A 17548-nucleotide genomic window follows, 5' to 3' on the forward strand; every position below is an offset into this window, starting at 1 on the left:
TCCCTTTCCCCATTTTATTTCTTTTCGCCCATTTTTGGGGTTATTTTCCCCATTTATTTAATTTTTTGCCCAATTTTTTGGGGTTTTTTTCCCGTTTATTTATTTTTTTCCCCATTTTTTGGTTATTTTCCCCCATTTTTTTAGTTGTTACCCAATTTTTTGGTTTTTTCCCCATTTATTTAATTTTTTTCCCCCATTTTTTGTGTTGTTTTCCCCCATTTATTTAATTCTTACCCAATTTTTGGTTTTTTTTTCCCATTTTTAAAAATTTTTTCCCCATTTTTTGGGTTTTTTTCCCCATTTATTTAATTTTTTCCCCATTTTTTGGGTTTTTTTCCACCATTTTTTTCGCTTTTACCCAATTTTTGGGCTTTTTTTTCCCCCATTTATCTAATTTTTTTTGCCCATTTTTTTTGGTTTTTTTTCCCACATTTATTTAATTTTTTACCCAATTTTTTGGGTTTTTTTCCTGTTTATTTAATTTTTTCCCCATTTTTTGGGTTTTTTCCCCTGTTTATTTAATTTTTAACCATTTTTTGGGTTTTTTTCCCCATTTCAGGGCTGGAGCCGTCGGGGTCGGATTCGGGTCCGGGTTCGGTTCGGGAGCGGCTGCGGCGGACTCAGGTTGGGGAGAATTCCGCCGATTTTGGGAAATTCAGGATTGGGGGAAATTTGGGGTGAATTCGGAGGAATTTGGGGCATTTGGGAGGAATTTGGGGAAAATTTGGGGGTTTTTTTGGGGAATTTGGGGATTTTTGGAGGAATTTTGGAGGTTTTTTTTGGGAATTTGGGGATTTTTGGGGGAATTTGGGGAAAATTTGGGGCTTTTTTGGGGAAATTTGGGGTTTTTTGGGGGAATTTGGGGATTTTTTGGGGAATTTTGGGGATATTTGGGGGAAATTTGGGGTTTTTGGGGGGAATTTGGGGAAATTTGGGGGTTTTTTGGGGATTTTGGGGGAATTTTGAGGGAATTTGCGGCAAATTTGGGTTTTTTGGATGAATTTTGGGCTGAATTCAGGGGATTTTGGCCGGATTTGGGGTGGAATTGAGCGGATTTTGGCCGTTTCTGGGTGGATTTTCACGGCGATTTTTGGGAATTTTTTTGGGATTTTTGGGAATTTTGTGGGAATTTTTGGGAATTTTTGGGAATTTTTGGGAATTTCGGGATCCCCCCAGCACGGGCTCCTGGCGCAGCAGTTTTGGGTGGATTTGGGTCAATTTTGGGTGGATTTTGGCCGTTTCTGGGCGGATTTTGGCCGTTTCTGGGCGGATTTTGGCCGTTTCTGGGCGGATTTTCGCGGGGATTTTTGGGAATTTTTGGGAATTTTTGGGAATTTTGGGTTCCTGATGGATTTTTGGGTCCCGCCCAGCAATTTTCGGTGGATTTGGGTCAATTTTGGGTGGATTTTGGCCGTTTCTGGGCGGATTTTGGCCATTTCTGGGCGGATTTTGGCCGTTTCTGGGCGGATTTTGGCCATTTCTGGGTGGATTTTCACGGGGTTTTTTGGGAATTTTTTTGGAATTTTGGGAATTTTTGGGAATTTTTGGGAATTTTGGGTTCCTGACAGGTTTTGGAGGTCCCTGGGGGGAATTTTGGGTGGATTTGGGTCAATTTTGGGCGGATTTTGGCCGTTTCTGGGCGGATTTTGGCCGTTTCTGGGCGGATTTTGGCCGTTTCTGGGCGGATTTTCGCCGGGATTTTTGGGAATTTTTTGGGAATTTTTGGGAATTTTTTGGAATTTTGGGTCCCTGACGGATTTTTGGGGTCCGGCCCAACAGTTTTGGGGGTCCCTGGGGTGGATTTTGGGTGGAATTGGGTCGATTTTGAGCAGATTTTGGCCGTTTCTGGGCGGATTTTGGCCGTTTCTGGGCGGATTTTCACGGGGATTTTTGGGAATTTTTTTGGAATTTGGGGAATTTTTGGGAATTTTTGGGATTCCCCCCCAGCACGGGCTCCTGGCGCAGCAGTTTTGGGGGATTTTGGGTGGAATTGAGCGGATTTTGGCCGTTTCTGGGCGGATTTTGGCCGTTTCTGGGCGGATTTTCACGGGGATTTTTGGGAATTTTTGGGAATTTTTGGGAATTTTTGGGAATTTTGGGTTCCTGATGGATTTTTGGGGTCCAGCCCAGCAATTTTGGGTGGATTTGGGTGGAATTGAGCCAATTTTGGGTTGATTTTGGCCATTTTTGGGCGTATTTTGGCCGTTTCTGGGCGGATTTTGGCCGTTTCTGGGCGGATTTTGGCCGTTTCTGGGCGGATTTTCGCGGGGATTTTTGGGAATTTTTGGGAATTTTGGGGAATTTTTGGGAATTTTGGGATTCCCCCCCAGCACGGGCTCCTGGCCCGGCAGTTTTGGGTGGATTTGGGTCAATTTTGGGTTGATTTGGGTCGATTTTGGCCGTTTCTGGGCGGATTTTCACGGGGATTTTTGGGAATTTTTTTGGGATTTTTGGGAATTTTTGGGAATTTTTGGGAATTTTTGGGAATTTTGGGTCCCTGACGGATTTTTGGGGTCCGCCCGGCAGTTTTGGGGGTCCCTGGGGGGAATTTTGGGTTGATTTGGGTCGATTTTGGCCGTTTCTGGGCGGATTTTGGCCATTTCTGGGCGGATTTTCGCGGGGATTTTTGGGAATTTTTGGGAATTTTTGGGAATTTCGGGTCCCCCCCAGCACGGCCTCCTGGCGCAGCAGTTTTGGGTGGATTTGGGCGGATTTTGGCCATTTCTGGGCAGATTTTGGCCGTTTCTGGGCGGATTTTGGCCGTTTCTGGGCAGATTTTCACGGGAATTTTTGGGAATTTTTGGGAAATTTTGGGAATTTTTGGGAATTTCGGGGTCCCCCCCAGCACGGGCTCCTGGCGCAGCAGTTTTGGGGCATTTTGGGTGGAATTGAGCAGATTTTGGCCGTTTCTGGGTGGATTTTGGCCATTTCTGGGCGGATTTTGGCCGTTTCTGGGCGGATTTTTGTGGGGATTTTTGGGAATTTTTTTGGAATTTTGGGAATTTTTGGGAATTTTGGGTTCCTGACGGATTTTTGGGGTCTGGCCCGGCAGTTTTGGGGGTCCCTGGGGTGGATTTTGGCCGTTTCTGGGTGGATTTTGGCCATTTCTGGGCGGATTTTGGCCGTTTCTGGGCGGATTTTTGTGGGGATTTTTGGGAATTTTTTTGGAATTTTGGGAATTTTTGGGAATTTTGGGTTCCTGACGGATTTTGGGTTCTGGTCTTGCAGTTTTGGGGGTCCCTGGGGTGGATTTTGCGTGGATTTGGGTCAATTTTGGGTGGATTTTGGCCGTTTCTGGGCGGATTTTGGCCGTTTCTGGGCGGATTTTCACGCGGTTTTTTTGGAATTTTTGGGAATTTTTGGGAATTTTGGGATCCCCCCAGCACGGGCTCCTGGTGCAGCAGTTTTGGGTGGATTTGGGTCAATTTTGGGTTGATTTTGGCCGTTTCTGGGCGGATTTTGGCCGTTTCTGGGCAGATTTTGGCCATTTCTGGGCGGATTTTCACGGGGATTTTTGTGAATTTTTTGGGAATTTTGGGGAATTTTGGGGAATTTCGGGATTCCCCCCCAGCACGGGCTCCTGGCCCAGCAGTTTTTTGGGGTGACCGAGCGGCTGCAGACGGTTCAATCCCGGTACCGACAGCGGAACCTCGAACGGATCCAGCGGCAGCTCCAGATCGGTGAGACCCAAATTTGGGGAAAATCCCAAAAATTTTGGGGGTTTTTGGGAATTTTGGGGAATGGCTGAAATTTGGGGGGGGTCCCGAAATCCGTGGGAGGGTCCCGGAAATTTGGGGGGTTGAAAATTTGGGGAAATCCTGAAATTTTCCCATTTTTTGGGTCCCTTTTCCCCATTTTTTGGTTTCTTTTCCCATTTTTGGGATAATTTTTCCCAATTTTGGGGTAAATTTTCACATTTTTGGGGTAAATTTTAACATTTTTTGGGTCCCTTTTCCCATTTTTGGGGTAAATTTCCCATTTTTTGTGTTACTTTTCCCAATTTTGAGGTTTCTAACCCAATTTTGGGGTTTCTGACTGTAATTTTGGGGTAATTTTCCCATTTTTGGGGTAAATTTCCCATTTTTTTGGTTGCTATTCCAAATTTTGGGGTTTCTGACCCAAATTTTGGGGTAATTTCCCTTTTTTTGGGTCCCTTTTCCCATTTTTTCGGTCACTTTTCCCATTTCTGGGATAATTTTTCCCATTTTTGGGATGAATTTCCCAATTTTGGGGTAAATTTTCCCATTTTTGGGATGAATTTCCCATTTTTGAGGTCCCTTTTCCCATTTCTGTGATAATTTTTCCAATTTTGAGGTTTCTAACCCAATTTTGGGGTAATTTTCCCAATTTTGGGGTAAATTTCCCATTTTTTGGGTTGCTATTCCCAATTTTGGGGTTTCTGACCCCAATTTTGGGGTAAATTTCCCATTTTTTGGGTGGCTTTTCCCAATTTTGGGGTTTCTGACTCCAATTTTGTGGTTTCTGACACCAATTTTGGGGTAAATTTGCCGTATTTTGGGTCGGTTTTCCCAATTTTGGGGTAAATTTCCCAGTTTTTGGGTCGCTTTTCCCATTTTTGGGGTTTCTGACTCCAATTTTGTGGTTTCTGACCTCAATTTTGGGGTAATTTTCCCATTTTTTGGGTGGCTTTTCCCAATTTTGGGGTTTCTAACCCGAATTTTGGGGTAATTTTCCCATTTTTGGGGTAAATTTCCCATTTTTTTGGTCATTTTTCCCATTTTTGGGGTTTCTGACTCCAATTTTGTGGTTTCTGACCTCAATTTTGGGGTAATTTTCCTGTTTTTTGGGTCACTTTTACCAGTTTTGAGGTTTCTGATGCCAATTTTGGGGTTTCTGACCCCAATTTTGTGGTTTCTGACCCAATTTTGGGGTAAATTTCCCATTTTTTGGGTGCCTTTTCCCAATTTCGGGGTTTCTAACCCAATTTTGTGGTTTCTGACCCCAATTTTGTGGTTTCTGACCCAATTTTGGGGTGATTTTCCCGTTTTTGGCAGCCGGGCACGCGCCGCTGTCGGAGGAGGAACTGGAGCAGCTGTTGGAGTCGGGACAGACCCAAATCTTCGTCCCCAACGTCAGTTTGGGGCAAAAAACGCCGATTTTGGGGCTTCGGGGAGAAATTCGGGATTTTTGGGGTTTTTTTTGGGGTAAACGTGTTCTTTTTTGAGGGAAATTTGGGTTATGGGATGAATTTTTGGGGTGAATTTTGCCGATTTTGGTTGAATTTCGGGGGGAGTTTGGCCGACTTTGGGTTAAATTTTGGGGTAAATTTCACCAATTTTGAGTGAATTTTGGGGTTGTTGGGGGATTTTGGGTTTTGTGCTGATTTGGGGTGAATTTTGGGGTGAATTTGGCCGATTTTGGGTGAATTTGTCCATTTTGGGGTGAATTTTGGGGTGAATTTGTCCGTTTTGGGGTTAATTTGTCCAATTTTGGGTGAATTTCTGTTTTTTTTGGGATTTTGCTTTGCTGGGTTGAATTTTTTGACTTTGTGCTGATTTGGGGTGGATTTTGGGGGGAATTTGTCCATTTTTGGAATGAATTTGTCCGTTTTAGGGTGAATTTGGCTGATTTTGGGTGAATTTTGGGGTGAATTTGGCCGATTTTGGGGTGAATTTTGGGGTGAATTTGTCCATTTTGGGGTGAATTTTGATGTGAATTTGGCCGTTTTCGGGTGAATTTTGGGGTGAATTTGTCCATTTTGGGGTGGATTTTGGGCTGAATTTGGCTGATTTTGGGGTGAATTTTGGGGTGAATTTTGGGTTGAATTTTGGGGTGAATTTGGCTGATTTTGGGGTGAATTTTGGGGTGAATTTGTCCATTTTGGGGTGGATTTTGGGCTGAATTTGGCTGATTTTGGGGTGAATTTTGGGCTGAATTTTGGGCTGAATTTTGGGGAGAATTTCACCATTTTTGGGATAAATTTTGGGGTGAATTTTTCCATTTTGGGGCCAATTTGAATTTTTTGACTTTGTGCCATTTTGGGGTGATTTTTGGGGTGAATTTCACCATTTTGGGGTGAATTTTGGGGTGAATTTTGGGGTCAATTTGTCCGATTTTGGATAAATTTTGGGATTTTTTGGATTTTGGGTTTTCTGGGTTGAATTTTTTGACTTTGTGCCGATTTGGGGTGAATTTTGGGGTGAATTTTGGGGTGAATTTGGCCATTTTTGGGGTAGATTTTGGGGCGAATTTTTCCATTTTGGGGCGAATTTGAATTTTTTGGCTTTGTACCATTTTGGGGTGGATTTTGGGGTGAATTTTGGGGTAAATTTTGGTGTGAATTTGTCCATTTTCGGGGTGAATTTTGGGGTGAATTTTGCCATTTTTGGGGTGGTTTTTGGGGTGAATTTGGCCAATTTGGGGTGAATTTTGGGGTGAATTTTGGGGTGAATTTGGCCGATTTGGGGTGAATTTCAGGGTGATTTTTGGGGTGAATTTGTCCGTTTTTTGCGTGAATTTTGGGTGAATTTTGGGGTGATTTTTGGGGTGAATTTTGGGGTGAATTTGTCCATTTTGGGGTGAATTTTGGGGTGAATTTGTCCGATTTTGGGTCAATTTTGGGTTTTTTTGTGTTTTGCATTTGCTGGGTTGAATTTTTTGACTTTGTGCAATTTTGGGGTAAATTTGGCCATTTTGGGGTGGATTTTGGGGTGAATTTGGCCGATTTTGGGGTGAATTTGGCCGATTTTGGGGTGAATTTTGGGGTGAATTTGACTGATTTTGGGGTGATTTTTTGGGTGAATTTTGGGGTGAATTTTTCTGTTTCTGGGGTGAATTTTGGGGTGAATTTCACCGATTTTGGGGTGAATTTTGGGGTGAATTTTTCCATTTGGGGCGAATTTGAATTTTTTGACTTTGTGCCGATTCGGGGTGAATTTTGGGGTGAATTTGTCCATTTTGGAGTGAATTTTGGGGTGAATTTGTCCATTTTGGGTGAATTTTGGGGCGAACTTTTCCATTTTGGGGCGAATTTGAATTTTTTGACTTTGCCATTTCGGGATGAATTTTGGGGTGAATTTTGGGGTGAATTTCACCGATTTTTTTGTGAATTTTGGGGTGAATTTCGCCGATTTTGGATAAATTTTGGGATATTTTGGGTTTTCTGGGTTGAATTTTTTGACTTTGTGCCGATTTGGGGTGAATTTTGGGGTGATTTTTGCCATTTTTGGGGTGAATTTTTCCATTTTGGGCTGAATTTGAATTTTTTGGCTTTGTACCATTTTGGGATGAATTTTGGGGTGAATTTGTCCATTTTTGGTCAGGCTGCGGGCGCGGCGCGGGCGGCGCTGGACGAGGCCGGGACGCGGCACCGCGAAATTCGGCGCCTGGAGCGCGGCCTCCGCGAGCTGGGAGAGCTGTTCCGGCTGCTGGGCAGCACCGTGGAGGCCCAGGTCCGAACTGGTTTATACTGGTTTATACTGGGAGGGACTGGGAGGGGCTCGGGGGGAAAAATCCCGGTGGTTTTGGGGTGAAAAATGGGGATTTTGGGGTAAAAAATGGAGATTTTCAGGCAGAAAATGGAGATTTTTGGGATGGAAATGGGACTGGTTTATACTGGTCTGTACTGGTTTATACTGGTTTGTACTGGGAGGGACTAGGAGGGGCCCCGGGGAAAAATCCGGGTGGTTTTGGGGTGAAAAATGGAGATTTTGAGGTAAAAAATTGAGATTTTTGGCGGAAAATGGCGATTTTTGGGATGAAAACGGGACTGGGTTATACTGGTCCATACTGGTCCATACTGGTTTATACTGGTTTGTACTGGGACAGACTGGGAGGGGCCCGGGGGAAAAATCCCGGTGGTTTTGGGGTGAAAAATGGGAATTTTGGGTGAAAAATTGAGATTTTGGGGTGAAAAATTGAGATTTTTTAGTCGGAAAATGGCGATTTTTGGGATGAAAACGGGACTGGGTTATACTGGTCCATACTGGTCCATACTGGTTTATACTGGTTTGTACTGGGACAGACTGGGAGGGGCCCGGGGGAAAAATCCCGGCGGTTTTGGGGTGAAAAATTGGGATTTTGGGGTGAAAAATTGAGATTTTCAGGCAGAAAATGGCGATTTTTGGGATGGAAATGGGACTGGTTTGTACTGGGAGGGAACTGGGATGAACTGGTTTATACTGGTTTGTACTGGGAGGGGCCCGGGGGAAAAATCCCGGCGGTTTTGGGGTGAAAAATGGGGATTTTGGGGTGAAAAATGGAGATTTTCAGGCAGAAAATGGCGATTTTTGGGATGGAAATGGGACTGGTTTGTACTGGTTTATACTGGTTTGTACTGGGAGGGACTGGGATGGGCCCGGGGGAAAAATCCCGGCGGTTTTGGGGTGAAAAATGGGGATTTTGGGGTGAAAAATTGAGATTTTGGGGTGAAAAATGGAGATTTTCAGGCGGAAAATGGCGATTTTTGGGATGGAAACGGGACTGGTTTATACTGGTTTATACTGGTTTGTACTGGTTTATACTGGTTTGTACTGGTTTGTACTGGTTTATACTGGGAGGGGCCCGGGGGAAAAATCCTGGTGGTTTTGGGGTGAAAAATGGGGATTTTGGGGTGAAAAATGGGGATTTTTAGGCAGAAAATGGCGATTTTTGGGTATGAAATGGGACTGGTTTATACTGGTTTGTACTGGGAGGGAACTGGGATGAACTGGTTTATACTGGTTTGTACTGGGACGGACTGGGAGGGGCCCGGGGCAAAAATCCCGGTGGTTTTGGGGTGAAAAATGGGGATTTTGGGGTGAAAATTTGAGATTTTCAGGCAGAAAATGGTGATTTTTGGGATTAAAATGGGACTGGTTTATACTGGTCTGTACTGGTTTATACTGGTTTGTACTGGGAGGGGCCCGGGGCAAAAATCCTGGTGGTTTTGGGGTGAAAAATGGAGATTTTGGGGTGAAAAATGGAGATTTTAGGGTGAAAAATGGAGATTTTCAGGCGGAAAATGGCGATTTTTGGGATTAAAATGGGACTGGTCTGTACTGGTTTATACTGGTTTGTACTGGGAGGGGCCCGGGGGAAAAATCCCGGTGGTTTTGGGGTGAAAAATGGAGATTTTGGGGTGAAAAATGGAGATTTTTGGGATTAAAATGGGACTGGGTTATACTGGTCCATACTGGTCCATACTGGTTTGTACTGGGAGGGAACTGGGATGAACTGGTTTATACTGGTTTGTACTGGGAGGGACTGGGAGGGGCCCGGGGGAAAAATCCCAGTCGTTTTGGGGTGAAAAATGGGGATTTTGGGGTGAAAAATGGAGATTTTTAGTCAGAAAATGGTGATTTTTGGGATGAAAACGGGACTGGGTTATACTGGGACGGACTGGGAGGGAACTGGGATGAACTGGTTTATACTGGTTTGTACTGGGACGGACTGGGAGGGGCCCGGGGGGAAAAATCCCGGTGGTTTTGGGGTGAAAAATGGGGATTTTGGGGTGAAAAATGGAGATTTTGGGGTGAAAAATTGAGATTTTCAGGTGGAAAATGGCGATTTTTGGGATGGAAACGGGACTGGTTTGTACTGGTCTGTACTGGTTTATACTGGTTTATACTGGGAGGGACTGGGGGAAAAGTCCTGGTGGTTTTGGGGTGAAAAATGGGGATTTTGGGGTGAAAATTTGAGATTTTCAGGCGGAAAATGGCGATTTTTGGGATTAAAATGGGACTGGTCTGTACTGGTTTATACTGGTTTGTACTGGGAGGGAACTGGGATGAACTGGGATGAACTGGTTTGTACTGGGAGGGGCCCGGGGCAAAAATCCCGGTGGTTTTGGGGTGAAAAATGGGGATTTTGGGGTGAAAAATGGAGATTTTCAGGCAGAAAATGGCGATTTTTGGGATTAAAATGGGACTGGTCTGTACTGGTTTATACTGGTTTGTACTGGGACGGAACTGGGATGGACTGGGAGGGTCCCATCCTAGCTCAGGGGGGCCCAAACTGGTTTATACTGGTTTATATTGGTTTATACTGGTTTATTCCTATCCATACTGGTTTTTTCTGGTTCTTACTGGTTTTTACTGGTTTATACTGGTTTATACTGGGAGGGAACTGGGAGGGAACTGGGAGGGAACTGGGATGGACTGGGAGGGAACTGGGATGGACTGGGAGGGTCCCAGCCCAGCCCAGGGGGGCCCAAACTGGTTTATACTGGTTTATACTGGTTTATACTGGTTTATTCCCATCCATACTGGTTTATACTGGTCCATACTGGTTCATACTGGTTTATACTGGTTTGTACTGGGAGGGAACTGGGATGAACTGGGATGAACTGGGACGGACTGGGAGGGTCCCAGTGCAGCCCAGGGTGGCCCAAACTGGTTTATACTGGTTTATACTGGTTTATACTGGTTTATTCCTATCTATACTGGTTTATACTGGTTCTTACTGGTTTATACTGGTTTATACTGGTGCAGGGTGACGTCATCGACCGCATCGAGCGCCACGTGCAGGACTCGGGGGCGGAGCTCGGGAAGGGGCGGAGCCACCTGAGGGGGGCGGGGCAACGGCGGCGGGGGGCGCGCAAGGTGAACTGGTTTATACTGGTTTATACTGGGAGGGACTGGTTTATACTGGGAGGGACTGGGAGGGACTGGGAGGGACTGGGAGGGAACTGGGATGGACTGGGATGGACTGGGATTGAACTGGGATGGACTGGGAGGGAACTGGGAGGGAACTGGGATGGAACTGGGAGGGACTGGGATTGAACTGGTTTATACTGGGAGGAACTGGGATTGAACTGGGAGGGACTGGGAGGGACTGGGAGGGAACTGGGATGGACTGGGATTGAACTGGGAGGGACTGGGAGGGAACTGGGAGGGACTGGTTTATACTGGGAGGGACTGGGATGGACTGGGATATACTGGGAGGGACTGGGGTGGACTGGGATTGAACTGGGAGGGAACTGGTTTATACTGGGAGGGACTGGGATTGAACTGGGAGGGACTGGGAGGGACTGGGATGGACTGGGATTGAACTGGGAGGGACTGGTTTATACTGGGAGGGACTGGGATGGACTGGGGGTAACTGGGATTGAACTGGGAGGGACTGGGAGGGAACTGGTTTATACTGGGAGGGACTGGGATTGAACTGGGAGGGACTGGGAGGGACTGGGAGGGACTGGGATTGAACTGGGATGGACTGGGATGAACTGGTTTATACTGGGATGGACTGGGAGGGACTGGGATTGAACTGGGAGGAACTGGGAGGGACTGGTTTATACTGGGAGGGACTGGGAGGGAACTGGGAGGAACTGGGATTGAACTGGGAGGAACTGGGATAAACTGGGAGGGACTGGTTTATACTGGGAGGGACTGGTTTATACTGGGAGGGACTGGGAGGGAACTGGGAGGGACTGGGGGGGAACTGGTTCATACTGGGAGGGACTGGAGGGGAACTGGGATTGAACTGGGATGGACTGGGATTGAACTGGGAGGAACTGGGAGGGACTGGGAGGGACTGGGAGGGAACTGGTTTATACTGGGAAGGACTGGGATTGAACTGGTTTATACTGGGAGGGACTGGGATTGAACTGGGATGGACTGGGATTGAACTGGGAGGGAACTGGGAGGGACTGGGACGGACTGGGAGGGAACTGGTTTATACTGGGAGGGACTGGGAGGGACTGGGAGGAACTGGGATGGACTGGGATGGACTGGGATTGAACTGGTTTATACTGGGAGGGACTGGGATTGAACTGGGATTGAACTGGGAGGGACTGGTTTATACTGGGAAGGACTGGTTTATACTGGGATGGACTGGGACTGAACTGGGACTGAACTGGGAGGGACTGGGATTGAACTGGGATAAACTGGGAGGGACTGGGAGGGAACTGGGATGGACTGGGATGGACTGGGAGGGAACTGGTTTATACTGGGAGGGACTGGGAGGGACTGGGATTGAACTGGGAGGGACTGGGATTAAACTGGGAGGGACTGGGAGGGACTGGTTTATACTGGGATGGACTGGTTTATACTGGTTTATACTGGGAGGGACTGGGATGGACTGGGATTGAACTGGGAGGGACTGGTTTATACTGGGAGGGAACTGGGAGGGACTGGGAGGGACTGGGATGAACTGGTTTATACTGGGAGGGACTGGGGAGGAACTGGGATTGAACTGGGATGGACTGGGATGAACTGGTTTATACTGGGATGGACTGGGATTGAACTGGGATTGAACTGGGAGGGACTGGGATGGACTGGGATGAACTGGGATTGAACTGGGAGGGACTGGGGGGGAACTGGGAGGGACTGGTTTATACTGGGATGGACTGGGAGGGACTGGTTTATACTGGGAGGGACTGGGAGGGAACTGGGAGCAAACTGGGAGGGACTGGTTTATACTGGGAGGGACTGGGATTGAACTGGTTTGGACTGGGAGGGACTGGGAGGGAACTGGTTTATACTGGGATTGAACTGGGAGGGACTGGGAGGGACTGGGATTGAACTGGTTTATACTGGGAGGGACTGGGAGTGGTGGGACGAACTGGTTTATACTGGTCCATACTGGTTTTTCCTGGTTTTTATTGATTTTTATCATTCCAAACTGGTTTGTACTGGTTTATACTGGTCCAAACTGGTTTATACTGGTACAAATTGGTTTGTATTGGTCCATACTGGTTTATACTGGTCCAAATCAGTTTGTACTGGTTTATATTGTCCCAAACTGGTCCAAACTGGTTTATACTGGTCCAAATCAGTCCATACTGGTTTATACTGGTTTGGTTTGTATTGGTCCATACTGGTTTATACTGGTTTGGTTTGGTTTTTGGGGTCCATACTGGTTTATACTGGTCCAGATCGGTTCGTACTGGTTTATAATGATTTATACTGGTCCAAACCAGTCCATACTGGTTCATACTGGTCCATACTGGTTCATACTGGTTCATACTGGTTTATAATGGTTTATACTGGTCCAAACCGGTCCAAACTGGTTCATACTGGTCCATACTGGTCCAAACCAGTCCAAACCGGTCCATACTGGTCCATACTGGTTTATACTGGTCCATACTGGTTCATACTGGTTTATACTGGTCCAAACTGGTCCATACTGGTTCATACTGGTCCATACTGGTTCATACTGGTCCATACTGGTCCAAACTGGTTCATACTGGTTTATATCGTCCCAAACCAGTCCAAACTGGTTCATACTGGTCCATACTGGTCCATACTGGTCCATACTGGTCCATACTGGTCCAAACTGGTTTATACTGGTCCATACTGGTCCATACTGGTTCATACTGGTCCATACTGGTCCGCAGAAGCGTTTGGCCCTCGCCGCCTGCGCCTCGGCCGCCATCTTGGTCCTGGCGGCCATTGTGGCCGCCTCAGTGGCCGCCGGCTGACGCCGCGCTCCCATTGGCTGCGGGAGCCGCCAATCACCGCCGGACACGCCCCCACGCGGATCCGATTGGACGAAACCCGGTCCCGCCCCCTGCGCGCAGCTGATTGGTCGGGGTGGGTGTCCGTCACTGTGAGCCACGCCCCCTCGCCAGCCGGGCGGTTCTGATTGGCTGGCGGTGACGTCATCGGAGAATAAAGCACTTTTTAACCTAAAATGAGGCGAATGAGCCCAAAAATTGCCAAAAAAAATCCCAAATATGACCAAAATGACCCAAAAAACCACCAGAAGTCCCTGAAAAGCCCCAAAAAACCAAAAATTATGCAAAAAAAACCCAGAAATTACCTCAAATAACCCAAAATGCCCCAAAAAACCCCAAAAATGCCCCAAAAAAACCCCAGAAATGCCCTCAAAAAACCCAAAATCCCCCCAAAATGCCCCCAAAAACCACCAAAAAATCTTAAAAATACCAAAAAATCTAAAAAAACCCAAAAAACCCAAAAAGAGGCCAAAAAAACTCCAAAATTGGCCAAAATTCAAAAAAAAAAAAACCCAAATGCCCCCAAGAAACTCCAAAATATCCCAAAAATTACCCAAAAAAAACCCCCCGAAAGTTCCCAAAAATGCCCCAAAAATGCCCCCAACGACCAACAAAAAATCTAAAAAAACCCAAAAAATCCAAAAAGAGACCCAAAAAACTCCAAAATCGGCCAAAAATGCCCCAAAAAACCCGAAATGCCCCAAGAAACTCCAAAATATCCCAAAAATTACCCAAAAATGCCCCAAAAATGCCCCAAAAAATCCCAAAATCGCCAATCCTGAAAAGCCCCAAAATCTCCAAAATCGCCCAAAAAATTCCCGCCAAAATCCGCCCCCAAATTTCTGATTTTTTGCCCCAATTTTCTATTTTGGGGGGCGGGGCCTCTGGAAAGGGGCGGGGCTTTGGAAAAGGGGCGTGGCCTGAGGAAAGGGGCGTGGCCTAATTCCGGCCCCGCCCCCCGAGGCGAATCCGAAAAGCCCCAAAATGGTGAGAGGGGAAATTTGGGGGAATTTGGGAAAATTTGGGGGATTTTTGGGGGATCTGGGGGGGATTTGGGAGAAAATTGGGGGATTTGGGGAAAATTTGGGGGATTTGGGGGGAAATTTTGGGAGGAAATTTGAAGGATTTTGGGGGGAAATTTTGGGGGGATTTGGGGAAAATTTGGGGGATTTTGGGAAAATTTGGAGGATTTTGGGGGGAAATTTTGGGAGGAAATTTGGAGGATTTTGGGGGGAAATTTTGGGGGGATTTGGGGGAAATTTGGGGGATTTGGGGAAATTTTGGGGGGATTTGGGGGGAAATTTTGGGGGGATTTGGGGGGAAATTTTGGGGGAATTTGGGAGATTTTGGAGGATTTTAGGAGGAAATTTTGGGGGGGAAATTTTGGGGGATTGGGGGGAAATTTGGGGAATTTGGGGAAAACTTGGGGGATTTGGGGAAAACTTGGGGGATTTCGGGAAACTCTGGGGGATTTTGGGAGGATTTGGAGGATTTTGGGGGGAAATTTTAGGGAGAAATTTTGGGGGAATTTGGGGGGGATTTGGGGGCAATTTTGGGGGGATTTTGGGGGATTTGGGGGAAAATTTTGGGAAGATTTCGGGGGGAAATATTGGGGGGATTTGGAGGAATTTGGAGGGAAATTTTGGGGAGATTTGGGAGATTTTGGAGGTTTTGGGGGGATTTTGTCGGATTTTTGTGGAAATTTGGGGGATTTGGAGACTTTGGAGGGAAATTTTGGGATTTGGGAGATTTTGGGGGGATTTGGGGAAATTTGGGGATTCCGGGAGGATTTTGTCGGATTTTTGTGGAAATTTGGGGGATTTGGAGACTTTGGAGGGAAATTTTGGGGGGATTTGGGGTCAAAATTCACTGAGGGAGATTTTGGGGACATTTGGGGACATTTTGGGGCCATTTTGTGACATTTTGGGGTCACTGCCACATGCAGAGGATGTGGTCGCGGTGGGGGAGGGGCGGTGACGTTTTGGGACATTTTGGGGCCATTTTGGGGGTGACACAGGAAGGGGGGGAGGGGAGGTGAGAGTGGGGGAGGGGCGGGGCCCAAAGCCACCCACGGGTGCCCCAAAATGTCCCCAAAATGTCCCAAAATCCCCAAAATGTCCCCAAAAATCCCAAAATGTCCCAAAACCCCACAAAATCCCCCCAAATTTCCCTGAAATGCCCCCAAAATCCCCTCAAATCCCCCCAAAATCGACCAATTTGTCACAGATTTCCCTAAAATTCCCCAAAATCCCCTCAAATCTCCCCAAAATTCCCCCAAACTCCCCAAAATCACCCAAATCTCCCCAAAATCCCCCAAATCCCCCCAAAATCCCCCAAATCCCCCAATCTTTCCCAAGTTTCCCCAGATTTTCCTGAAATCCCCCAAAATTCCTGCAGAATGTCCCAAAATCCCCCCAAAAATCCCCCAATTTTTCCCAAATTTTCCCCGATTTTCCCGAAATCCCCCAAAATTCCCAGAGAATGTCCCAAAATCCCCCAAGTTCCCAAAAAATTCCCCCAAAATGTCCCCAAATGCCTCCAAACTTCCTGAATTTTTTCCCCAGAACTCCCCAAAATCCCCCAAATCCCCCAAAATCCCCCAAATCCTCCAATTTGTCCCCAAATCCCCCATATTTTCCCAAATTTTCCCAAAATCCCCCAATTTTTCCCTGATTTTCCAGAAATCCCCCAAAATTCCTGCAAAATGTCCCAAAATCCCCCAAAATTCCCACAGAACATCCCAAAATCCCTCAAATTTCCCAAAAACGCCCCCAAAATACCCCCAAACTTCCCAAATTTTTTCCTTTAAAATGCCCTGATCTCTCCCAAATTTCCCCCAAATTTCCCCCGAATTTTTCCCAATTTTTCCCCAATTTTCCCAAAATCCCCCAAAATCCCCCAAGTTTCCCGGACATGCCCCCAAAACGCTCCCAAATTTCCCAAATTTTTTCCCTCAAAATACGCCGATTTCTCCCGAATTTTCCCCAAATTTTCCCCGAATTTCCCCCAAATTTCCCCCAAATTTTCCCAAATCCACCCAAAATCCCACAAAATTCCCCGAAATCCCCCAAATGCCCCCAAATTCCCCCAAGTTTCCCAGAAACGCCCCAAAATGCCCCCAAATTTCCCGAATTTTCTCCCTCAAAATGCCCCAATTTCTCCCAAATTTTCCCCAAATTTTTCCAAAAATCCCCAAAAATCCCCCCAAATTCCCACAGAACATCCCAAAATCCCCCAAGTTTCCCAAATCCCCCCAAAATCCCCCAAGTTTCCTGGAAACGCCCCCAAAACGTCCCCAGATTTCCCGAATTTTTTCCCCAGAACTCCCCAATTTCTCCTGAATTTTCCCTAAATTTTCCCCAAATTTTCCCCAATTTTTCCCCAAATTTTCCCAAAATCCCGAAAAATCACCCCAAATTCCCGCAGAATGTCCCAAAATCCCCCAAGTTCCCCAAAATTCCCTAATTTTTAACCTGAAAATGGCCCAAATTTTCCCAAAATCCCCAAAAATCACCCCAAATTCCCGCAGAATGTCCCAAAATCCCCCAAAATTCCCACAGAATGTCCCCAAATTTCCCGTAATTTTCCCTCAAAATACCCCAATTTCTCCCAAATTTTCCCCAAATTTTCCCTGAATTTTCCCCAAATTTTCCCCGAATTTTCCCCCAATTTTCCCAAAATCCCCGAATATCACCCCAAATTCCCACAGAATGTCCCAAAATCCCCCAAAATTCCCGCAGAATGTCCCAAAATTCCCATAGAATGTCCTAAACCCCCCCAAATTTCCCAAATTTTCCTTAAAAATACCCCAATTTCTCCCGAATTTTCCCCACATTTCCCCAAATTTTCCCGAATTTTCCCAAAATCCCCCAAAATCCCCCAAATCCTCCCAAAATCCCCCCAAACTCCCTCTCCCTCCCGCAGGTCCCACCATCCCCTCCCCCTCTGTCCCTGCTGCTGTCCCTGGTGTCCCTGGTGGTGACCCTGGTGGTGACCTCGGTGACCTCGGTGACCCCTCCGGCCGCGGTGACCCTGGTGACCTCGGTGACCCTGGTGACCCTGGTGGCCCCTCCGGCCGCGGTGACCTCGGTGACCCCTCCGGCCGCGGTGACCCTGGTGGTGACCTCGGTGACCCTGGTGACCCCTCCGGCC

General features: G+C 46.7%; 1 protein-coding gene across 1 annotated transcript in view; it reads left to right on the forward strand.

The window, feature by feature from the left end:
- The window catches only part of LOC121470821 (syntaxin-4-like), a 22217-nt gene extending 8644 nt beyond the window's left edge, over positions 1-13573 (forward strand). Inside the window, exons 6-11 of the mRNA XM_072936400.1 lie at positions 560-624; positions 3572-3680; positions 5016-5092; positions 7284-7412; positions 10431-10541; positions 13277-13573. Coding sequence (XP_072792501.1) covers positions 560-624; positions 3572-3680; positions 5016-5092; positions 7284-7412; positions 10431-10541; positions 13277-13360 — 575 coding nt within the window. The 3' untranslated portion in view covers positions 13361-13573. The remainder of the gene's footprint in view (positions 1-559; positions 625-3571; positions 3681-5015; positions 5093-7283; positions 7413-10430; positions 10542-13276) is intronic.
- Positions 13574-17548: the final 3975 nt, after the last annotated feature.

Source organism: Taeniopygia guttata, chromosome 16, assembly GCF_048771995.1.
Source record: "Taeniopygia guttata chromosome 16, bTaeGut7.mat, whole genome shotgun sequence".
Classification (NCBI taxonomy): domain Eukaryota; kingdom Metazoa; phylum Chordata; class Aves; order Passeriformes; family Estrildidae; genus Taeniopygia; species Taeniopygia guttata.